General features: G+C 45.4%; 1 protein-coding gene across 4 annotated transcripts in view; it reads right to left on the bottom strand.

The window, feature by feature from the left end:
- Positions 1 to 21821, bottom strand: part of esrp2 (epithelial splicing regulatory protein 2) — a 28946-nt gene extending 7125 nt beyond the window's left edge. For 2 of the 4 annotated variants that reach the window (XM_063188558.1, XM_063188561.1), the window contains exons 1-13: positions 21350 to 21821; positions 20632 to 20760; positions 13317 to 13430; positions 11844 to 11958; positions 11246 to 11341; positions 10392 to 10446; positions 9823 to 9933; positions 9280 to 9412; positions 8314 to 8356; positions 6726 to 7027; positions 4796 to 5032; positions 3167 to 3365; positions 363 to 633 (exon numbers count right to left, since the gene is read on the bottom strand). In XM_063188558.1, coding sequence (XP_063044628.1) covers positions 363 to 633; positions 3167 to 3365; positions 4796 to 5032; positions 6726 to 7027; positions 8314 to 8356; positions 9280 to 9412; positions 9823 to 9933; positions 10392 to 10446; positions 11246 to 11341; positions 11844 to 11958; positions 13317 to 13430; positions 20632 to 20760; positions 21350 to 21481 — 1937 coding nt within the window. In that variant the 5' untranslated portion in view covers positions 21482 to 21821. The remainder of the gene's footprint in view (positions 1 to 362; positions 634 to 3166; positions 3366 to 4795; positions 5033 to 6725; positions 7028 to 8313; positions 8357 to 9279; positions 9413 to 9822; positions 9934 to 10391; positions 10447 to 11245; positions 11342 to 11843; positions 11959 to 13316; positions 13431 to 20631; positions 20761 to 21349) is intronic. The other 2 variants (XM_063188559.1, XM_063188560.1) reach the window with 2 other exon arrangements.
- Between the last annotated feature and the right edge of the window lie 3175 nt (positions 21822 to 24996).

The following is a 24996-nucleotide window of genomic DNA, read 5'->3' as shown; positions in this document are numbered from 1 at the left end:
CTAATATTTTTAAAAATCACTTTGACTCTTCTCAGGACCGCAAATAAACATGTTACTGTTCACTAAAGGACTACCACCTTTTCAACACCAGAGGGAGGAAGAAGGGAAAAAAACTTCAAACAAAAAGCAGTTGACTCAGTTCAGCATGACTAAGAGATAGGGGAATGGGAGCAGGCTCCACGCTGTCGACCAAAGCCCACACCTTTACCATGTACACACACACACACATTGCACACACGCACATTGCACACGTTTTTGTGCATTTTAGTATCGATGTAAGCTCACAGACACCTCAACTTCCTACGGGATTATTAAAAGTACTCTACACATGCACACCCAGCAGTGGCGGCTTAGACAGGTACCTGGGGTAGTATGCGGTGTAGTTCATGTTCATGTTCATGTAGAGCTGTGCGTGGGGCTGGGGAGGGTAGTATGCCAGGGTGGGCACGTGGCCAGCAGCGGCGTGGGCAGCAGCGGCGTGGGCTGCGGCGGCCGAGTGGGCAGCGGCGGCCGAGTGGGGGGATGGCTGAGGAGTTCTGGGAGTGGCCAGTAGGGGGGGCTGGTACAGGGCCGCCTCAGAGGGCAGGATGGCAGAAGGGGTGGCGAAGGCGGCGTACGTCGGGGGAGACAGACCTGGGAGGAGGAGAAGAAGAAGAACAAAAATATGAAGCGCTTCGTTGCAAAATGACGCAATTCCATTTTAGAAAATTTTGGGGAAATTTTAAATGTTTGTATTGGGCATCCCATTGCATTGCAAAAATGCATTTTATATAGATTTAAAAAGTATGTTCTCAAACTATTTGAATGGCAAGAATTCCCACATAGAAGACAGGCCTGTAAGTGTTCTAAGTACAGAGCAGCCAGCCTACACAATACAAAAAAGGGCTCTATTTAGGTGTTAAGAAGAGGTGAAAATTCAAGTTTTATGAGGCAAAAACGCAAAAGCCTTTAGTTGGCACTGTTACAAAGTCAGTTAGTTACAAAGCCATCTCATTCTCATTTGAATAATTACTCAGTCAGTTAGATGAGGTGATTAGATCTTTTGAGTACACGTAAAACTAGCACATATAGCCAGGGCCCGAAATTAACACCCACCAACCGGCCAAATGCTGGTGAAAATTCAGTTTGGCTGGAAGAAAAGACTAACTTACTAGCCACTTTGACCCATTAGTGAGTGTGTGTTTGGCATCTACTAGCCATTTTGGCTGGTGGTGAAAAAAGTTAATCTGGAGTCCTGCGATATTGCCATCTGAAACATTAGGCAAGACTAGTACAGTGGGGACACATTCTGGTGACAAGGACATGGAGTCACAGCCAAAACGTCCTTGGGGATATCTGGGTCCAACTCAAACACACAAAACACACCCACACACACACACACAGAGCCACGCCTCCCCAGGTATTTACACACAAACAGGCTGAGCAGGGCTATGCGGGACACCCAGCCAGCCATTCTACCTCCTCAGCATGCGAGTCAGTCAGTCAGCCGGCTGCCTGGCTTGGCTTGCAAGACAAAGGGCTCCCTCCGCCCCCCGCCTGCCAACTGCCCTCATACATACGACTGTGATGGCATCGGGTCTTGGAGTCTTGCAGCCAGGCACCCACTGGCTGGGTAGCATAGCCCCCCTCCACAGCACAGGCACCCACTGGCTGGATAACCTCCTCCAACAGCACAGGCACCCACTGGTTGTGTAGCCTAGCCTCCCCCCACAGCACGCCGCAGCAGCCTGGCTGGGTAGCATAGCCTCCCTCAACAACACAGGCACCCACTGGCTGGCTAAACCCCCTCCACAGCACAGACAGGCACCTACTGGCTGGGTAGCCCCCCTCCACAGCACAGACAGGCACCTACTGGCTGGGTAGCCTAGTGGCTAGCCTCCATCAACAGCATAGGCCCCCACTGGCTGGGTAACCTAGCACACCCTCCTCCACAGCAGCACAGGCACCCACTGGCTGGGTAACCTAGTTTTAACGTATGCGGTCAGGCTAATGGGTTGTCTGACTAAAGGGCTGTCGGACCAATGGGATGTAACCCCCCACTGGCTGGGTAGTCTAGTCTCCCTCCACAGTGTGCCGCAGCAGCCTGGCTAATTATTAGCCTGCTCCTGATTACAGCAAGGTCAGAGAAGTGGTGGAGAGCAGAGGAGAGGAGACCCTCCCTCTGCTGGCGGTAGCAGAGTGGCTGGCTAATCCCTCACTGCTAACACAAGAGGGTTTTATCGTAGGGGTACTCATACCCAGCAACAACTTTCCCCGAGTTTAAGTTTTAAAAAAAAAGTAATCAGATAGGCCGCACCAAATGTTTAATGCACCATGTCCATGCAAGAGAGTACATCCTTTTCTACTCATGGCACAGGAGGGTTTGACATTGGGTAGTTGCACGCAGACTACTGTTACAGCAGGTAGGCACAGAGGCAGGGATCATTCTTCCTTCAAGATAAGCCTGAAATCTTATCTGCGAAAATGGCTATACTGATATGAATGGCATATAACATGGGCAGGGCAGAGACACGATATCCTAGTTAGTTCAGCCGGACCTACTTTTGTCTTAGCAGTCTGCAGTACGTAAGAACAACACAATGAATAGAACTAGAATTGGTTTTAAATGAAACACACCCAAAAAAAATCATATTCATCAGATTTGCAAGTTCCCCTCAGTGTAACTATGATTTAGTGCAGCATGCCTCTCCAAATAGATGAGTTTCACTTTAGCAGAGGTGAGCCCAACAGTCAAGCAACAATTCCTCTACACAACTTCAGAACTTGCCACAATTACAACATAAATGCACATTTTTCAAGAAAAGTTTTCCACGGGCCTGCATGTCTTTGGTGCATGTGTGCATGTGTGCGTGTGTGTGTGTGTGTGTGTGTTGTAGCACTGGTGTAGTACTCACAGGGCAGTTTGCAGGGCGGACATGAGAGGCCGTTGCATTTGTGTGTGTGTGTGTGTGTGTAGGGCAGTTTGCAGGGTGGGGGCGAAGGGGTGTGTGTGTGTGTGTGTGTTGTAGCACTGGTGTAGTACTCACAGGGCAGTTTGCAGGGCGGACATGAGAGGCCGTTGCATTTGTGTGTGTGTGTGTGTGTGTGTGTGTGTAGGGCAGTTTGCAGGGTGGGGGCGAAGGGGTGTGTGTGTGTGTGTGTGTGTGTGTGTGTGTGTGTGACTCACAGGGCAGTTTGCAGGGTGGGGGCGACAGGCCGCTGCGGTTGAGGGTTCCCCCCATCAGCACGTAGCTCATCTCCTCTGTGGAGCACTGGAAGACCTCCACGTAGCGATCCTTCATCATCTTCTTGTGGCACTTCTGGGACACCATGAAGGCCCTGTCCGCAGACTTCATCTGGATGAAGGCATCACCCGAGGGACGACCCTGTGGAGCCAAGCCAGGCCAGACAAGGTCATGTCAAGTCAGGTACGTAATTTTATTGGTTCGAAAAATGCGCCATCATTTCAGTCAGGGGCGGCCCTAGGGGAGGGCCAACCATTGCCTGAAAAGGACACCCAGGGTGGCACCCATTGAGGGGACTGCATCATCGCAAAACTCTGACCTCTATGGCATTGTGAAAATTGCCCATTAGCACTACTGTATTAACATGTTATTTCTGTGCCGTTATCATACTATTGTAATACCAACATGGTATTAGCGGTTTATTATCAGCAGCTAGTCATTTTTTTTACCGATTTTGGAAAAAATGATGCATGTCTCGTGAATTTCTACTGTACTGAAATCAATCAGCGTTTCAACAACTGATGACACAACCATTTAACCACAGTACATTGAAACAAAGACATGCACTGTATACAAGTGGCTACATATACAGTAGTAATACATGATTTATGATCAAACGTGCACGGGGTGCACAGACTATATCACAAGTTCAGTTTTATAAGATATATATTAAAAAATATATCCCCTTTGCAGATGGCATTTTTGCATAAATTGCTTGCATAATGTGCTCGAGGCAGACACCAGAGTGACAGTTTAATGCATTTCTACATGAACATGGTGTGTGATTTATTCCCTTTGCAATGCTTGAGCAGCGTTGTGCAAGCCAGTAAAAAGTGGCAGGTGCGGTTTGAGAATCACTACAGCAGCAGTTCCCAAGCGGGGGGTCGGGACCCATTGGGGGGAGCCGCAGTGGTACTGCAAGGGGGGGGTCCACAGACAGAAGGGACTCTTTGCATGATATTGTCTGTTCCTATAATATTAATCATACAGGTGAATGCTGTTGCTAATGTTATGGAATGGTTATAAGGCATTTACTTTTCATACAATTTTCATTTTACTACACAAAAAAGCAATAATAAGGGGGAAATGTTGGCATTTTGAAAAATTGGGAGGTTTGGCAGGTTGGTTGCAAATATATTATTAGGTCCAAAAGGTGTAAGGGGGATCGTGTCTCTACAGTGTGGGTGCCTGCTGGTTGTGGCTCCACAGCAGGGGTGGGGAACCTATGTCTCGAGGGCCGTTTGGGGACCTTGAGGCCGTTTTATCCGGCCCCCGATATAATTTTAATGTTATGCAGCTCCACATGAAATGGGACAGTTTTTTTAAAGGAATCTTGGAAAATACATTTGCAATACAATTAAGTTATATTCAGGGCAACTGGTGGAGTCTGTTTTAAAAAGGTAGCTGCCTTCAATATATAGGCCTAAATTGCAGGGGGAAATCCTGGTTTGTGTTCATAGTACGGCCCTCAGAAAACGTATGGCCCTTGGAGGAATTCGAAGTGGCCTCTAAGATGAAAGGTTCCCCACCCCTGCTCTACAGGACATGAGTGAGAGTGACTATGTGGGTACCTGCTGGTTGAGCACCATGTGGACGCCGTGGGGCTTGATGTCGACCGTGTGCTCCCCCATGAACTCCAGGATGTCCTCGATGGCCGCCGTGTAGGGCAGGCCCCGCAGCCGGACGCAGTCACGTGTGCTGCCCGTGGCCAGGAAGGGGGGCGTGGCCAGCACAGGCACCGGGACCGACACCATGGGGGTGGGCGGCAGTGTGGAGATCAGAGGAGTGGACATGTAGCGGTTCAAAACCTAGACACGGCAGACAATAGAAGACATCAGAGGGCTGGACATGTAGCGGTTCAAACCTACACATGGCAGACAGTATACACAGGAGGAAGCGTGTTGACTGTTGGTTTCAGTTTATTGCCAACATAGCAAGTGTCACCATTTCATGGCTAAGACAGGGAAAGTTTTTGTTTAGTTTATTGGCTTATTTGACAGGGGCAATGTACAGGAAAGGACAGTTACAGTACTAGAGTTAGCTAGAAAGCAAATTTACACCTGTGGTCCCTGGTCAGGAAACCATCAAACAAACACACATTAAAACATGAACAATCTTCACATGTCTAAAAATAAAAATCAAATCAATCAATCAATCAAATGAATAAATTAAATCAGCTATGGTTATATACACATACATTTCTGTATAAAAAGGAGAGTTAGTTATATATACACACATTAAAAACTTTAAAACCTTAAAAAGGTGGGAGGACCTTAAAAATATTTCACAGTGTAGGAATCGGAGTGTTGAAATGAGTGAGTCATGCTGACTGATGAAAGGCAGGACTAATTATTCTCTGGTAGTGTGGGGAGTTTATCAAGGGTTGTGACCTAAACCTGACAAGAGCAGCTGAATAAAACTGTCAAAGGGGGAAGTTGAAGGCTGTTAAAATATCAATATAGCTTAACAACCATCTTTCTATAGTGGCATCGGATATCAGTCTTGTGGTCCGCAGAAATCATTTCAAAAGGTTGGTTCAGACATTTGCAGGTGTCTGTGGACACTTGACCATTATAAATTGAGCTGCATTCATAGAACAGTTTGGGAAAATTGGGTGCCCACCTTCCAAATAATATTCACTCTTAGTTGAGGTCTATGTCTAAAGCTAGTTTGGTCCCTTTTCTAACTGAACTTCCTTTCAGTTCCAGCACTTCCATAAAAAGGGCATGCCAAAACTGAAAGCAGCTAAAAGAAATAAATCCTTTGAGCAGATTTCTCAGTATTGCTACAACATTTCTGTGAGCTGTGGTTGGAAAGAACCCAGTGAAGAACAAATAGAGTGTTCCATTATCATTATATTAGTATTGCATAATTATTACATTACACCACATTGGTGTATTAGATCATACCAATAAGAAGCAAAATTAAATGGATTTATCACATTCATTATGTCAAAATGTTGAATCAAGTATGACATTTTTCTTTAGTTTGAGACGTGTGATGAGGGATGAGGGAGGGTATAGATGTTCTCCCACACCTGGAGCCCCATCCTGAGGGGACAGTCTCTCACAGCAGGAGATGTAACCAATCTGTCAACATTGACAGGGAGGTCTACCCTCCACAACATCAGCTGATTTTAAAGCATGTCACACATCAACATCTATGTGACCTTATGATGAAGATGGAAATTACACCATCAAAACATGTCAGGAAAAGGCAAAAAAAGCATCCACATGTCTGAAACAAAAGAAAAACTTCAGACTGCAGAAAATCCAAGGCACTCAAGGTAAAAAAAATTAACAATTGTAGCCACATAAAAAGTAAAAATTGCAACAATTGAGTGCCTGAAATTTTCTCTGCCTGGAAAAAGTTTCAGAGCCCCTACACTGATGAGCACCAAGGAAAAAGGTGAAGACCCAGAAGCACTCTGATTTCCTGTTTGTTTTTGAAACTTCAAACTGGAATGTGACGGAAGAGGATAACTGAAACAGCCAAGCCCACCTGTTGCACCTCGGCGGCGGTGCTTCGGAACAGCTCGATGTATCTCTTGCCCAGGATCTGCTTGTGCTTCTTCAGGGCGTTCTGGGCGTACTCCTCGCAGGAGAACAGCACGAAGGCGTCTCCAGTGGGCCGGCCGTCGGGGTACTTGACGAACAGGAGCCCCTCACTGCCATCCGTTACGGGGCTCTCTTGCCCCAGGAAGCCCAGCACGTCCTGGGGGGTGGCGGTGAAGGGCAGCCCCCGCATGCGGATGATCACCTGGCCCTCCTTAGACAGGAACTGGGCCACCTCGTTGGACGTGCCTGGCGAAAGACATTTGAGATCAGGGCAATCATTAATATAATATGCCATCAGAAAGACTGAAATCCACATAATGCAAGATAAAACATGGATCTTCAGGAAGATATTTTTCCATATTATCAAGTGATCAAGTGTTTTTTTTAAATTGTGTATCATACTGTGGACATAATATTCTAGTATCACTACATTTAAAGTAGTGAAGCTTTGCATTGGACTTCATATCAATAATATTAAGCTGACATTCAGGGTTTTTCTTCAATTCAGAACAGAACAAATGAGACACCAAAGAAAGTGGTGTGAAAACCCACTAGTGAAACATTATTGATCTGTTTGGAGTCGGATCAAAGTCCTGCTTCGTTTATCGGCTTTATCAGCCGAGTGAATCTGCCTTCACTCCTTCCACAACCAACAACTCCCACCCCCACCCTCAACAACCCAGCGCCCTCCCTCCCTCCCTCCCAATCACACTAATCTCAGCCTGGCCTTTGTGTTTCTACACCCCCTTTGTGTGGTGTCAGAGCCAGGCTTTTCACTGGCCGCCTGCCCCCCTCACTCCCCCGGGTATGGGCTCTCTCCGAGCGCCGTGGCAGGGGCCTGCAAACAGGTGAGCCGCAGTTGGGCGGGAGTAAGGTTTCCAGCAGTAAGGCTGAGGAGAGGAGAGGCGAGGAGAGGAGAGAGGCGAGGAGGAGAGGAGAGAGGCAGGCCCCAGGAGCGTGCTCACAAAGGCCCTTTCATTCCCACAGGATAAGCCTCTGAGAATGGGCCCCAGGGAAGTGTGTGTGTGTGTGTGTGTGTGTGTGTGTGTGTGTGTGTGTGTGTGTGTGTGTGTGTGTGTGTGTGTGTGTAGATGTATGTGTGGCTGTGTGTGTGTGCGCGTACCTGTGTGCAGTTGTGTGTATGTGCAAGTGTGTGCATACCCCACGTGTATGTGAGTGTTTGTGTGGGTGTGTGTGTGTGTATGCATGTACCTGTGTGCAGGTGAGTGTGTACCTGTGTGCAAGTGAATGTTTACCTGTGTGCAAGTGAATGTGTGTGTTTGAATGAAGGAGATTGGAAGAGAGCTGGTGTGACGGGGCGAGTGAGTCTCAGCTTCTGGCAGAGAGGCTGTCTGTGTGCGTGTGTGTGTGTGTGTGTGTGTGTGTGGTGGGCTGCGGAGTGCGGATGTGCAGTAGTGTTGTGGTCATGCATGCATGCAGCGCGCTGCCGAGGGGGGAGGAAGGAAGCCTGCGGGGATTGGGTTCGCCCTGAGCTGAGCCAGGCTGGCACTCTACACCACACACACTCTTACCTCCGGCGATCTTCAGAAACTCCTCACCAGTCGCTTTGTACACCTGCACACAAAAAGATAAAGACACTGGCTCAACAAGAGCTACACGTTCCCGAAAATGATTTATTATTCATGCTGGTTTTTTTGGTAACTTAGTAAACAATTGACATTGTAAATAATCAGAGGGCTAAAGCATAGCCCATAATCAGTGGGCTAAAAGCACCGTCCCATAGTTGCCTTTACCGTTTACACACAGATGTGACGTAATCGGGCTGCGCACGCATTGCTGGAGCGGAATCGACCATGTATGTACCGCACATTTGTAAAGAAACTAGCCAGGTGTTTTTTTTTCCCGAAAAAAGAAAATGGATGTTCATGATAACTTCAGATATGAAGTGGGCACCACGGACATGGGTATTCCTGATGAGGTCCTCAGTCCAGTCGGTATGATTCATTTCTTGTCCACAGACATCTCCTATGCTTCTGGAAGAGCCTATTCCCTCTCAGTATAGCGTAACAAGTGTACTTCTTTTTTTAGGATATCTAACTACAAACGCTTCAGGATGGCAGGTCTTCACTCTTTAGGCTCTGCAGTGTCTGTGTGCGTGTGTGCGTGTGTGCGTGCGTTTGAGCAAACAATGCGCCTGCAGTCAATGACGACGTAAATTCTAATGGGGTCAATAAAGTGAGGAGATACAGAGATTGATTCCGACCCGAGGTCGTTTCCAGATCCTTCTTTCCCCACTCGCATTTCCTGTCCCATATCAACACTAATTGACAAGAAAAAAAATGTGTCCATGGCCCTATACTATGAAGCTGGTTCAGGAGTAAACCAGGTTAATTTAAGAGAAAAATCATCTAATAGAAGAGCCTGGAGTCCTAACCAAGCTCTTCTATTAGATGATTTACCCCTTAACTTGGTTTACTCCTGAACCAACTTCTTAGGCAAGGCCCCGTATGTGCTGGCGGAAAGGTATGGCGGCCCACCTCGATGTATCGGCTGCCCATGTGGTGTTTGTGTCTCTCCAGTGCCATGTCTCTGTGCTCCACGTTGATGAAGCGCACCAGAGCCTCACCGTTCCTCCGGCCCTGCGCATTCAGACACAGAGCCACTCCACCCCTACAGCAAACACACACATACATACAATGAATGTAATACTATTATTTTGGAATGGGATTAACCATGTTTGACTTTCTAATCCCACAAGGGCAATTTCAGGTGTGGTTATGAGTGAACCACATAACAATAACATATACAGTACAGTAAACCTCTCTCAAACTCACTCACTTACCCCCCTCTGCCTCTCCCATACAGTACAAACACGCAATTGTCTGGCTGAAATCTTAACGAAATCTAAAGAACTACCAGAGACCCACATACAGTAACAGAACAGAAAAGCTGTAATATACGTTCTTTACACACATTCAAACTACGTACATTGCATACCCGTCACAATATTGAACTTCCAAAAAATATATACATATATTGCACATGTTATGCAATGCAAAAGCTGCAGCCATGCCACTTACTTGGCAATGTTGAGGCCCTTGAAGAAGCGTGCGATGTCCTGATCAGAAGACTGCCATGGCAACCCTCTGGCCCTGATCACAGTCTCGCTGTCCACTGCCTCCGTTTTGCTGCTGTGCCAGAACCACACACATGAAATTAGTGAACACATCTCACATCACGCAACGCACAATGCCAAAACTACACACATACTCACACACAAAATTACTGAACACACATCACACAACGCACAATGCCAAAACCACACACATACGCACACACACATGAAATTAGTGAACACATATCACATCACGCAACGCACAATGCCAAAACACACATACTCACTCGCACACAAAATTAGTGAACTCACATCACACAACGCCAAAACCACACACATACGTGCACACACATGAAATTAGTGAAAACACACCACACAATGCCAAAACACACATACTCACTCGCACACAAAATTAGTGAACTCACATCACACAACGCACATTGGCCTACTTCTAAGTGGTCACACTGAAATAGTCAAAATATTAGCTTTGAAAAAAAGTATTGACATTTGGAAAAGTCTCGAATTTGCACATACCATGCTCCAGATTCAAACTTGTACTTGACAGCTTCGTAGCCTGTGAACTTGTGACCTATGAAATGAAGGAAGGATAATCCAGGAGGTTATTGGTGACTGAACATGCCCCATCTGATAGAGAGAAGTTTTCAAACTGACATTCAAATTTCTTTTACAGAGGCAGGTAGCAAATTGAACGCGAAGATAATTTTTCCCCATGTCTCTTTGCAGCCTGACTGACTAGCTTTTTTTTAAAAAAAAAAGAACCTCTCCTGTCTGCACTCAGTGCAGGTCCATACAAGCTGGCAGAGAGTCAAGCTGCCCCATCCTATCCCAGCATTCCAAGCCACAATTAATACGCATGGAGACCAGTGGGTTAGGTGGGGTAGAGATGGGGGAGGTGGAGTAGCTGAAAGGTTGAGAGTGTGTGTGTGTGTGTGGGTGTGAGAGAGGGGGGGGGGGGTATTTGATAGGTTGAGAGGATTGTGTGTGTGTGTATGTGTGTATGAGAGAAAGAGAGTGAGAGAGGGTGTTATATTTGAAAGGTTGAGAGGATTGTGTGTGTGTGTGTGTGTGTGTGTGTGTGTGTGTGTGTGTATAAGATAGAGCCAAAGATAGTTTAAAGGTTGAGAGGAAGCCATTTGTATTTGCGTGTGTGTGTGTGCCGTGCACATATTATGTATAGTGGTAACAGGACATGGGTTGCAACTGCAGATGGGCTGAGAGAATGTGGTTATGAAGGAGATGTAGTCCACACACTGTAGGACTCGGTGTGTGTGTGTGTGTGTGTGTTCCACTCACTGTAGGACTCAGTGTGCGTGCGTGCGTGCGTGCGTGCGTGCGTGCGTGCGTGCGTGCGTGCGTGCTCCACTCACTGTAGGGCTCATCCAGCATGTGTAGTGTGATCAGCATCATATTCTCCACCTCTGTCATGCCAGACTCCTGATCGGTAACAGCAGGTATGCAGGCATCTGGATTTCACAACGTTAAGTACAATGCAGCGCACTCCAAAAGAATATCAATATCGTCATTTATATTTGGGGGAATACATATGAAAAACAACAGACTAGAACCGAATCTGGTTTTATAACTGCACAATGTCCCATATTAACTGACAGGGTTACCTAGACTTCCAGGTCACAGCCAAACAGAGACAATTCAGGACACCCCAACAAATAAATGTTTCCATCTATACTTGGGACCTGGACTACCTGATTACATGGCTGCCCCCTTGAACGGGTGAGGCATAAATGCCATTTCGTTGTGTGCAGTGAACACTTGTGTGCTGTGGAGTGCTGTGTCACAACGAGAATGGGAGTTGGGAGTTTCCCAATTGGGCTTTCACTCTTTTCTACTACATCCAGCCAGACAGCCAGCCAGAGGGAGAGGCACAGTTGGAAATACATAAATAAAATAAAAAAGATAAATAATACAAATAAAATTAAATACAAATTGCTGGGGTGTAAAGGATACATTCCATCATGGAGGTTACGGTGAGCTCCCGTACTGGGCCCGAGTTGGGGCAGCATTTGTGGAACTCTTTCCTCAGGTCGACGAAGGAGTAGAAACATTCTGGCAGAACCAAATTCTGAAACACACACAGTCCATCCAGTTCAGTTAAATCAGCACGCATTTTTAAAACAGCTCCATCAGAGAGCTTGAGAAAACATTATACTCTTCGAATCTCTGTCTTTATGCAGTAGCATTGAGAGCATTTACAGGTAGGGAATATTCTGATTTTAAATAGAATACTGGCAGGATTCAGCTTGTGCATGAGTCATTCCGAACAAGGACACATTTTGGTAATGTTCCGGTAGCATAACGCTCTTCCACACATGTATTACAAACAAAAAATCCCAACATATTTTAAACCGAATACTGACAATATTCCATTTCAAACTGGAATACTACCGGCATGTAACTGCACTGCGTTGAGGGCTGAGTTAGAATACGTCAAGCTAGTAGGTAGGCATGCAAGAGATGCTACAAATTCCCAAGGGGGATTAGAATACACAGAGAGCAGGTTACGAAAAATGATGAGGAAAGGAAACACTGCCAAGAATCCCTTGAGAAATGGACACATCAACTTCAGCACAAGACGGCACATGACATGGGTTTCAACACCCGCAGCCAAACTGGCACGGGCCAAATGACAAGACAGAACAAAGCTGATAGCCGCAGCTGCTCTAGTGCTTTCAACATCCTAATGAGTCATGTCTGGACAAGTGAGAGTCTCATTTACATCAGCCAGTTTTACATTCTTATTTAAGGCAGATGCAAAGCATGCATGCCGCACGTAGGCAGCACATTCAAATCAAAGCAGCATCACCAGCAGCAGCAGCAGCAGGTAGTGGTGGTTTAGGCCTACACCCTGTAAAGTGTACTGCACTGCTGCTGGCAGAGTCCTGAAGATTTAAACGACATGATGAGGGTCAGCAACACTGATCAATGCTAAGGGTGGATATTGGCAAGGGATTCATGATTCAGGGTGCATCCCGATACATATGCCATGACGCGATTCTATCACGATGAATAGTGAACTTATTTGTCAGTTACTGTGTAGCATTCAAAAGTCAATGCATTTTTTCATCTGGGGGAGAGCTTCCATTTGAACAGAAATATTACCTACTCACCGCTGAGCAAAAATAACTAGTGGCGAATTCAATTGTACAGTATTATTAAATACAAAACTATTAAAACTAACGTCATGAAAACTATCGTCATGAATCGATGCGGTATATCATGAAAATAAGTATTGCAATGCATCGTCATGACGTTTTTTTTGCTAACCCCTATTCAATGCTCCCAAACATTTAAGAGTACAACGTTTACGCGTATTCCATCATCACAATGCAATTTGCGAAATGTGTTGATTTCTTTTCAGTTTTTGTCCGTTTGGTCCAGGCACCTGCCCTACTGATGTCCACGTATTCTCTTCCGAATTACCTTTTTGGAGGCTTCTGGATGGAGGACCTGTCGTATTATCAAAGGGCTGTCGACGCACAGTGTGTAAGAACTTCTGCCAAGGGCTTTCACTTCTGCAGACACCGACTGCTGGAACTGGAGTTGGTAGAAAGGAAGACAAGAAGACAGAGAGAGAGAGGAGAGATGGTTACTTGTGAGAACTGCACTAAAATATTTGACTTTCAAATAGTCACATATTTACTTCTTTGTGTGTGTGTGTGTGTGTGTGTGTGTGTGTGTGTGTGTGTGTGTGTGTGTGTGTGTGTGTGTGTGAAAGAGCGAGGCATTTTGTAACACACACACACACAAACAAGCTTTAACAAGAGCAGAAAGAGGTTAGTCATTGAACGGATGCCCGAGCTTTTGAAAAGTGCCTTGGAGGTTGTTTGCCTTGTTGCAGTTTTTTGGCAAACACAGCATGACTGATTTCTGCTGCCATTAAAAGTTGCTCTACAGACGTCTCAGCCAGTGTAATGTGTACATGCTGTTCTGTGCTTATAGGTGTGGGCCTTGCTGTGCAAGGTGCAGGCTGGTTGGACAGGTTTTGTTGCTGGCACACAACCGTTGCCATCCCCAGATCAAGATTTTTCACTTAACAACACAGCCCAAAGCCAGCAACTGGGTTCCAAAAACAGAACAGCGAGTGCAGTTCATGTCAAAGTGCCCACCATTTGTCTTTGTTTGAGCACAAACATCACCTTTATTTCTGTCAAATGCGCTTGTTTTGTAAACAACTTCCTGATTGCAGTGTTTGTATTAGGTCAATGACAACCCCCATCACCCATATGAAAACAAATAGGAGAGGCTCTTATTAGGCCAAACATAAATCAAAAAGGTGCTCATGCGCGAGTTGAGTTCAATTAACTTCACATTTTGTTCACAAACTTCTTTTCCATTTGGTCTACCCCACCCAAGCTAAAAACGCCTTACAGGCGCTTCCAAATGTGACCTACAAAACAATCATTTGCCTTTCATACGACGCCACCAATGAGGTGCCGGCCCACTTTGGCTGCTCTTGTGTCATCATGAAAGAGAAGCAATCACAACGCATGCTCTTTGGACATGGCCTTTGGCTATTAACGACAGGACTCAAACGGAGTGATCTTAAAGCACTGTAATCATGCCACAGCATATGAGAGAGAGAGAGAGAGAGAGAGAGAGAGAGAGAGAGAGAGAGAGAGAGAGAGAGAGAGAGAGAGAGAGAGAGAGAGAGAGAGAGAGAGAGAGAGAGAGAGAGAGAGAGAGAGAGAGAGAGAGAGAGAGAGAGAGAGAGAGAGAGAGAGAGAGAAACATAAGCTTAGCCGCTAGCTGCTGTAAGTTTGTCAGTTACAGGAACGGCCACTGAAGCACACAAGTCATCTCCCTGGTTTACCATACCTTTCTTCAAACATTTTTAAGACATTGAACTGCTGGTCATTTGAGCTAAAGATGACACAGAGCCACATGTTTTTGCCCACGTCACATCATCTGCTCTTCCTTTCCGGGCAAACTTACTGTAGTCGCTGCTCATTCACACAAAGTGAAAGAAAAGCCAAATACCCTTCCCTGTGCCACACGTGCCGACAGGGGTGTATAATAGCGCTTGAGTGAAGGCTACAGTATTCTGGCTATAGCTAACTGCCATTCAAATCACCTGTAAATCATTGACATGGCCTCCCAGCATGCTTCGGGGGCCAGTCTGACAGTCTGACAGCTCCTCCTATGGTGACCTACTCCACATTTCGTAATGGCCAGCGACCAGAAGACACCTGGCTCAACCCGAACACAACAGCCACATAACCAAAGAGCTGGAGATAACCATGGGGATGATGTGAAGAAATGGCTACTCAAAGCAGTGGTTGCACCATGCATAGGTTTCTTTATTACACAGATGCGTTTCGGGCCGAAAAGAAACCTATGCATGGTGCGACCTTTTTTCATTTTTACAATATTTTGGTCAGCACCCTTAAAAGGAAGAGAAAAACTGTTGGGTGACGCCTGCTCCAACCCTTATGTACTCAAAGCAGTGGCCATGAACAGTAAACACGCATAGACACACATACATACATCAATATCTCAGCTGAACACATAGTGCCGCTGGAGTAGGAGTTATCCAGGATGCCATCATAGTAGCATAAAGCAATAAAGTCATTACTTATTCACACAAGAGATTAGCAACAGATAACCAACGCTTCCTCTGAGAGAGAGACAGAGACAGACAGAGACAGAGAGAGGTGCAGTTATTAAGGGTGGGGTAAGGGTTCAGACTGTCACAATGTGTGGAGTAGGAGGATAAGCTCATTGAACCGCATTCTTCCAACATCCAGGTTATTCTGTCAGCACACAAAGCAGTTACATCTGGTCAGACAGGCTCGAGACCCAACCCACAACAGAAGCCCACGCTCAGGCTCATTACAGTAGAACTAGAGAGCAGGTCAGCCCTGCTTCTGGACTGGTGACAGCATCGTCGAGGTCAATTAGCAGCACACAGCAAATGTCAAACACGCCTGTGAGAAAACCCAGATGAATTTACTCATTAGTCAAACAATAGAGTAGCCAGTGTTGCCAGATTGGGTTGTTTTCTGCCCACTTATGTTTCTTAGGATGGTCGTCTGCGGGTAAAAAGGTCAATTGGACGGGGTTTTCTGCCAATTTATGGCCATAGAAATCAATAGAATTTATTTCAAATTGGGCGGGATTTAGTGCTTGCAGGCGGTTTTTGAGCATTTTTTGGGCTAGAAATCAATCTCATCTGGCAACGCTGGGAGCAGCACACCTGACCTGTGTGTGTGTGTGTATCCTGTTGGCTGTGTTGCAATGTGAGGATATAAGGAGGGATAAAGCATCGCAACACCTCTGCAGGGCACCAACACGCACACTGTTTACTCACGGCTGTTTTCACAGCTATGAGGGCCCCACCTTCGGCAAATCACCTGGAGGGATTAGCCAGTGCAGTGCGGTGTCACACAAAATGGTTTTAAGGTATAATTGCCACACCTTGAACCAGAGCACAGTGCCTCGCCCTCTGCCATTAAAAGCTAAAGGCTCAAAATGAGAGCAGAGATGGGTGCGAGCAAACATTTACAAACTCGTTTTTTCTTTCTTTCTTTCTCCCTGAGGCAACCAATAGCCTTTACCAGGCACGCATGCAGGTACACATGCACAAAAGACAGACACAGAGACAAAGAGAGAGACAGAGAGAGAGACAGAGACAGGGAGAGAGACAAACACACACAGAGACAGACACACACAGACACAGAGACAGACACTTTTCTCTCGCATGTGATGTACATGAGCACAAAGTAATTTTGTAATGAATGGAAACTTGTAGAGAGTTACTTGTGCACAATCCCTGGTGCTGAACAAAAAGATTACGTATTTTTTTTAAAAAGGTTCGCACACTTCTTTGGATTTTTCTTCTTGAAGTTATTTTTTCATCTTTTTATTTATTCATCCATTGGCAATGACGTTTCGACCTCTCGGTCTTCCTCAGATAGACAGAATCAGATAGACAGAATCTGAGGAATAATGAATGGAAACTGACATGACACTAAGTGCCATTCAGTTTCATCCTCTCCTCGTCAGAGTGATGACTGGGGCCATGGAGTGGAAGTGCAGTACAGTGAGAACAGGGGAGGTGATCTTTAGCCCCCTACACTATCGATCAACTCTTCCCCAACAGGGATGTTTGCTCTGTGGCACGGCTGACGTGTTTGTACACCGAGGTCCGGGCCAGCACACAGGTAGGCGTAGACACGTACACACACACACACACACACACAGTGAGGGGGGTGGCAAGATAAGGCACCAGGAAGTGCTAGGACAGCCGTGTAGTTAAAGACACAGTAACCTGGAGAGTGGAGACTGCTCTGCCATCCCCCATGGCTTCAAACACACCAACCACACACATACACACTCCCACTCACATACAGTAAGCAGTGCTGACCAACCACACAAACTCCAACAGTCCAACCACACGCACTCCCACTCACAGAAGCAATGCTGAACTATTCACCGCTGGGTCATCATCCTGTTTAAGCAGACCTACATACAATGCCTTTAAGTAAAAGGGGTATAGATCATCACACACTGGTCTTTCTTTGCTGGCCAGTTTGCTGGATTACTTTGACTGCACTTCACCAGCACCTGGACAGTGGTTGTGCACAGGGACCCTGCTTTGAATGCCTTTTCTTTTTTAGGGGCGATCAACTTGTCTAGAGTAGGGACAGGTTAGGGACGCAAAACCACAATTGTTTACCTTCTGCTTTTTCGATGTTATTACTATATGCTGTCCCTGTGCCAAATAAATGCCAAAAGTAAATAAGTGCCAAAAAACCTTCTAAACCACAAAAAATGCCGTGACCTGTTGCAGCCACAGTGCCTGTGTTTGGTGCATTCTTGCGCATGTGATTTATCTGACCTATTCTTCCCTTTGTGGTTACACACAGCACAGGAAGGCTGCACTTATTTCAATACTCCCCAACATCTTGCTGATGCAGTCCCGTGACCTTGGCGTTAAGTAGTGCCTTGCTCTATCAGCGCAGTTCAGCCGCAGGACGAGAGCACACTCACGGGCTGACTAGCTGGATTTGCATATTAGCAGAAGCTTCACCACACAGCTCAGCTGTCCATCCACCTCTCCTACTGAGCTGGGTGTGCATGCCTGGGGCCTATACTAAGAAGCTGGTTCAGGAGTTAACCAGGTTAAGTTAAGAGGTAAATCATTGAATACCTTTCCTAAGAAAATAAGGACACCAGGCTCTTCTATTACACGATTTACTCCTGATTTACTCTTGAACCAGCTTCTTCGTACATCTCTATGGGAGCCTCAGGCTGACTATGGTGAGGTGATTCAAGGAGGTGGAGGCGGAGGTGCTTGCACCGTTTCCCCGACTGGCCATTAGCTTTCTGGGGGTTTTCCCCATTTTTCATGGTTTTGTTGCGTTGTTTAACCTTAGATCGATCAACGTTAACAAGGTGGCACTTCCACACATACAGCAGTAGTGGGGATCGAAGGGTCTGGAATGGGAGCAAGGGGTTAGAAACCCCAGACCTTGACACTTCACAATTATACTGGTATTCTGCATCAAGATGAGTAGAACAATGACAGAAGCCCCTAACACACCCGACATAATACAACCACCCCAACCCCCCTGTCATAATTACAACCCCCCTGACACAGGCTCTAGCTTGTGGACACATCCAGCCCTAGCTGAGGCCTGCTGGATCAGCTCTGGCTAGTTCACACAGGTGAGATGGCGTCACTCCTTTCCCACAAACACACACACACACGCGTGCATACACACACACAAACACACACACACACACACACACACACACACAAGTGGGTTTCAACAGGTGCAGAGGTGAAGATAATGAGACGAAGCGCCCAGGGCCGTAAGCCTACCTCAACAACCCCCACACCCACCCAAACGCCAGCCCGCCCCAGTCTCTACTAGAGCCCCTCCCGTCACCATCCTCTCCTTAATCTTTCAAATGCTCCTAAAATACAGCCGAAACCAAAGTGACAGGTTGTGGAGTCACACAGGGCTGTGAGAACTTGATACATGCGTGTAATGCTTCCACAATAAAATGCCACTCGACTGTCGTAAATTACATTACATAGCTGGGGTAAGTGATTTAGTAGGAAGTCAAAAGTTCTTTATTCTCTGCTACACATAAATAAAATAGTTAGTGTAACTGAGGTGCTCCCATTCAGTCCACCCCCTTGGGGTCTCGAACTCTCTACCTCCTAGTCAACGCATCGGTTCGGGTATGGGAGCCACAGCACGATACCGCTGAGCAAAAGGACCAGTCCGATAGCTCTGCGCTACCGATACTGTACGAGGCTTTGGGAGGGAGGTTTACTAATGCGCCATGCTACACTCTGCTAGTTGGCCTCCGTTACACTACACATAAATATAATAGTTAGCTCAGGTGTGCAGGGCTACTGAGGGAAATTAGAGGATCCTGAGCTGGATTTATGCTTAAAAGCAGGTCTCCTTTTCAGATGAACACCTGACTGGAAACCAAAAAAAAGGTCCTTGACCTCTTTATTTACTTTTCCCAGCAGGCCACGTGACAACTCCATGAAACGAACCAACAGACCCTATTCAGGATGTGTGTTGTATTATGGAAACAGCAACAGAACCCATCTTTCCCTGTTGAAAGTGAACAGTTGTTCCAAGTGAGACGGTACAATTGATTATGCTGGTTAATATTCACATGAAAACTGTTTTGGCAACAGAAGCCAATCAGTGAGACCCTAACCAAAAACAAAAAACCCTCACCACTTCCAAACACTGATGTCCTGGTAAGAATTCACCAATGCTTTTTGTGTACGCAACTCAAGACAACCTGTTAACAGTACATTTCCACATGACAACAAACATGTTAAGGCCTCACTATGAAAGAATGGAGGGCAGGGATGGGCTTACGGAGTGCAAACAAATTCTCCCAGCACCAAAAGGTAGAGAAACACGTTTGGCAGCATGAGCTTATGACAAAACATACCTGCACAGGTTATGAGGAACCTGAAACTCATTCACATCCTGGTCATGTAACACCAGTGTCTTAACACAGCAAAGGAAAACACACACACACACACACACACACACACACACACAGCCAGTGGACTAACAGGTTGTATTGGTTTCCAACCCCACTCTCTCCATACTCCCCCTCCCTCTTTAACTCCATCCTTTTAGTTTTCTAATTCCCACCCTTGGCCAGATTCGAATGCCTCCTGTCTGCCTCTCACTCCCTGTCCAAGCCCTAGACTACCTGTGAGAGAGCTGACATTTACAGGAGGGTGGTGCTGGTGCACTCACAGGTAAACATTCCGCCATCCAGATGTCTATGGAGTGCCTCAGCCTTAAAACAAGACCGGACCTGCTGCTCCCCCCAGCCTCTCTCCCCCCTTCTCTCTCCAAGCCTCTGGCACTGCCCTGCCCATGTTCCCACAGCAGCCTCCATTCTCAGCAGTTGCAGATTAAGTCTGACTAAACTCCCTCAAGTTTACGCCACAAGGAGGAAACAATTTTTGGGCCACCTGAAACGAGCAACAGGTGGCTACATGAGTAGGCCTCGAATATGAAATATGAAAGAATTTCACAACCATTATTCAAAAGACAACCATTTCAGAATATCACAGCGAACATACACTGTAGGCCTATTGGCCATTGGGAAAACATGCACCATCTTCTTAAATAATGTCAAAATGATAACACTGAATAAGAAAGGACAGCAGCATTACAAGATAGTTTTACGCACAGCAGGTCATTACGCACAGCAGGTCATCACTTATAATTCAGCTCACCTGTTGAAGAACAGTGTCGAGTGGTTCGGCCTTCAACAGTTCGTCCACTGTCAAACCAGTATCTTCTTTACATTGGTCTGTTAAATCCAATGAGTCCGGCTTTACTAGACGCCTCTGAAGTTTCCCCACCTGTTAATGAGATCCAGGGTTTCACAGCATGTTGTTCTTTGCGACAGCACGGTTCAAACACCACTCACCAAAAGGCCTTCCACAGAAAAAAAGACTACCAATAATACCTGAACGAAGCCTCACACAAACATACACACACCAACCAAAGCCATGTGCAATGAACATATCAGCAAGACACTATTCTTTTTGTAACAAAGTGGCAAAGCTGTTAGCTCTAATTAAACGCCGGTAGCCAAACAGGTAGTTGGCTATGGCTCTGACATATTCTTAATGGGGTACGTTTTTTGTATTTATAATTTCATTTATATTTTCAACCAATTGACACTATTTTTTAATGAAATGCTCAGAAATGTAACTGTAACAAAGGCCCAAACACAACAGGCATGTGCGCAAATTGAAGTGGTCGAACGTTCCTTTGACAAATAGCTAATCAAATCATACAGGCTACAATGTAGCAAAGTAAACTTCAGTAAACGTACCTCGTTAACAAATATGTCAGCTGTCAAAGTAGTAGGCATTTATGGGCTAGTTATATACCAGTAAAGTGAGCCACGTTTAGAAACCGTTCAACAGGTCGGAGGGTTCGTACCTTTTTCTCATGTAGATCCACAATTTGCCACACCAAGAGAATTAATTCCCTCTCATCCGAACCCAGTTTACCCCCATTTGCACCAGCTGTTGCCCCAAAGAACACCACCAGAGTATCACTGTGCGAAGCCATCAGGGACCACAAGGGTAAAAACTACAATTAAAAGCAAAGACCAAATAAAAATAACACGAGGGTTCACCTTTCTCCAAGTGATAAGAGAAGCAAACAAAAGAGCTGGAAATACAATTGCAGTAAACGAAGAAGGAAAGGAGATAATTTTCGAAGAGAGGACGAGAGAGTTTGCGACCACAACTCTACCTGATCCGGTACTTGTGTGTGCTCTATCCAGAGATACTGGTTTAACTGGTAAAGAAGGTTGGAAAAAAATCTTGGTTTCTTTCACTCTAACCCCATAACAAGCCCTAAGGGTTTTTCTCCTCCTCGCTATTTTTTCTCAGTTACCTGCGCTAGGTTCTGCCTCTCTTCTTGTAGTCAATCTCCCAAGGGAGTTGGACTATTGGCTGTTTCCAAAAGGTGAGGGAGGGACGCGATAGCACCAATACCTATGTAACCCAACCTGATTGGTCTGTGATGTTGAAAGGAAGTTGCCACATTCAAGAATCCATTTTTTCTCTTCGCGCTCACCTTTGCAATAGGTGCGTCTGTCTCGGTGACATTGTGGTCCATAAGACAACACACGAACACAATACATATTGAATGAAGTCCTCTACCTTTGTCAAATGCCTCTGCGTAATAACAATGTGCGTTATGAAAGCGATATTCGTCATGGTTTGCAAACGTAAAATAGACAACATAGGCTATGCAGTGCAAGTTGAGAGGACTATGAATGTTTGAAGATAGTAAAGCAATCTTTCGTACAATAGGCCTGTTTCACGCAAAGATTGCTTTATCTTCAAACATTCACAGTTGCATATATAGGCGTATATATAAAGACAAGGGGCCATTTAAAAATATACATACAGCATATAAAATACATTGGCCACACTGTCATTACAAATTAATTTAGCCTGTTCATCCATCATGTATTATCTGATGTTTTCTCTCACTAGCAGGGCGAGGAGAGCATTTTGGGCCCTTTTCCGCAACAGTGAAACCAAAACAGAGGCGTGAACAAGATCATCGGGGTCACTGAGGTCAGAGCAGACTTTCTTCAGATTGTAACATGATGTAAATGATGATATTTAGTTTTTGTTATCTTTTCTTCTTTCTTCTTTTTTCAAAAGGTCATTCTGGTGTGGATCCTGATATAATGTCAAAGTGCTGTATTCTAACTTAAATGGTCAGTTACAAAATATATCACTGTTCAACAATGAACTTCAACAATGGAAATGTGTTGCATTGTAGCATATTTCTAGATAGCATTGAATGAAACCATTTAGCCTATACGAAAAATACATTATTGTTCATCTGTTTGTAATGACAATGGTCTTGTTTGACAATGGAAAATGTATGTTAAAATGGCTGAACAACGACCTTTCATAAAACCTAATGTAGGCTATGTAAACCCAAACACCATGTCAATAAGAAAAGTAGTTCCTACTCATGTTGGCATGTGTGTTAGTTTTTGTAATTCAGCAATTTACAGTTAGCTTAAGCTAGAACCGACAGGTTGAGACATGAGGGCCTGCCACTGGATAATAACTCAATTTTAGAGAACACACACACACACACACACACACACACACACACACACACACACACACACACACACACACACACACACACACACACACACACACACACACACACACACACACACACACACTCTCTCTCTCTCTCTCTCTCTCTTCCCCTCTCTCTCTCTCTCTCTTCCCCTCTCTCTCTCTCTCTCTCTCTCTCTCTCTCTCTCTCTCTCTCTCTCTCTCTCTCTCTCTCTCTCTCTCTCTCTCTCTCTCTCCCCTTTGCACTTGCACAGGCAGGTGGGGCTAATGTATATCAATACTGGCCAGGTGGGGCACTCAAGAGCTTCTTTATGTATGGCTGTTTCATGTTTTTTTTTTCAGTTCCTACCGAGACCACTGTGATTCCAGTATAAAAGCCTACTTTTTGTTAATCAGTTACTGTATGTTGAAACTAATCAACAAAAACTGATACTGAAACTACAAAACAAAGTAGGCCTATTTGTGCTAAAAAGAGCAAATGTTTCCAAAAGTCTATAATGACTCACTCCGAGAAGTGAGTAGTTCAGTTTTTAAAGCAGTCATTTGTAGCCTATACTTAAATATACAGCATGATGAGCAATACAAGGGCTTTTCCCCCAGCAGGTAGACCTTTATTACTGAAAGACTCTAATTCAACATGCATTAATATAGATCCATGGGATGGAACATACAGAATGCATGGGCTTCCCGTTTGTAAACAACACTGCACGCCCCTGGCTGCGCCCTCTTCAACCTCTGATTGTTGGAAACTGTCACTCAAAAAATGTGGCACTCGTCTGGGGCACTCGTCTCAGAGCCATACAGAGAACAGAGTCAGGCAATCTCCGCTGTGTGCTAGGGCCGACTTCCTCATTAGCAAAATTAGCTGTTTTAGCTTCTCAGTACTGCTCAGCGTTGCGAATGTTAGTGCCTAGTAGTGGGCGTAGCACACAGCAAATGCAATGCGATGCAATGCAGGGAATATGACAAGACTTGCTGTTCGTAGTAATAACTTCAGATAAACATCACAGGTGGTAAAACTGTTGTGATTATCACCACCGAGACAGTTGATAGTTTACATATTTGTGGTGATTACCCCGCAGTATAGTTCGCTAGTCCTTATTTTTGGCTGTTAATGTGGTGGTTCTATGTTGAGTCTATGGGAAGACAGCCGCTTTAGGCACGACCTTATCTTGTTGAAAGGCGGGGCTGCAATTTAATTCCTGGTCCTCCAATCGCGTAACTGTTCTCTGGATGGCTCTGACTCGTCTGCCATGCGACCGACTAGGGTTCGATTCCTGGCCTGGGTCCTTTGCCGGCCCTTCCCCGCCTCTCTCTCCCCACTCGCGTCCTGTCACCACACCTTCACTGTTATCATAAATAAAGTAAAAAAGACCAAAAAAATCTTTAAAAATGTGCTCACGTGGATGGCTGCTTTCTTGCCCCTGTTCACAGCGCGAATGTTTGTCAACGGGAAACCTATGTGTAGGTTATCTAAAGAAAACAGTGGGGCTTTTATAGATCTACTTTGGGCCTATTACTACAAAGCTTGGATAAGAGTTAAGAGATAAATCACATAGTAGAAGAGCCTGGAGTCCTAATTTTCTAAAGAAAAGCTCCTGTATTAGGTGATTTACCTCTTAACTTATCCTGAACCAGCTTTGTAGTATAGGCCCATGGCGTGCCAACCATACAAACAAACAAAATGCAGTGAATGAAAAAATAAATACCTACATCAATTAGACACGCTGCCGGGATTATAAACCGCTTTACAAGTACTACACTCAGTCTATATGACTTCATGTGTGTTGTTTGCCTATCTAATCTAATGCATGGGCCAAATAAGAAGAAAAGCATCACCACTGATGAAAGCATCATCATTAAATATTTACCTAATGAGGCAAGAAATCATGAGAGAGTCAGGCACAGATTTATCAGTGACTTTTATTCACAGTATGTGCTTTGTCACTATTTGCATTTGAAAAA

Source organism: Engraulis encrasicolus, chromosome 22, assembly GCF_034702125.1.
Source record: "Engraulis encrasicolus isolate BLACKSEA-1 chromosome 22, IST_EnEncr_1.0, whole genome shotgun sequence".
Lineage (NCBI taxonomy): Eukaryota > Metazoa > Chordata > Actinopteri > Clupeiformes > Engraulidae > Engraulis > Engraulis encrasicolus.
This window is presented reverse-complemented; position numbering and strand designations above follow the sequence as displayed.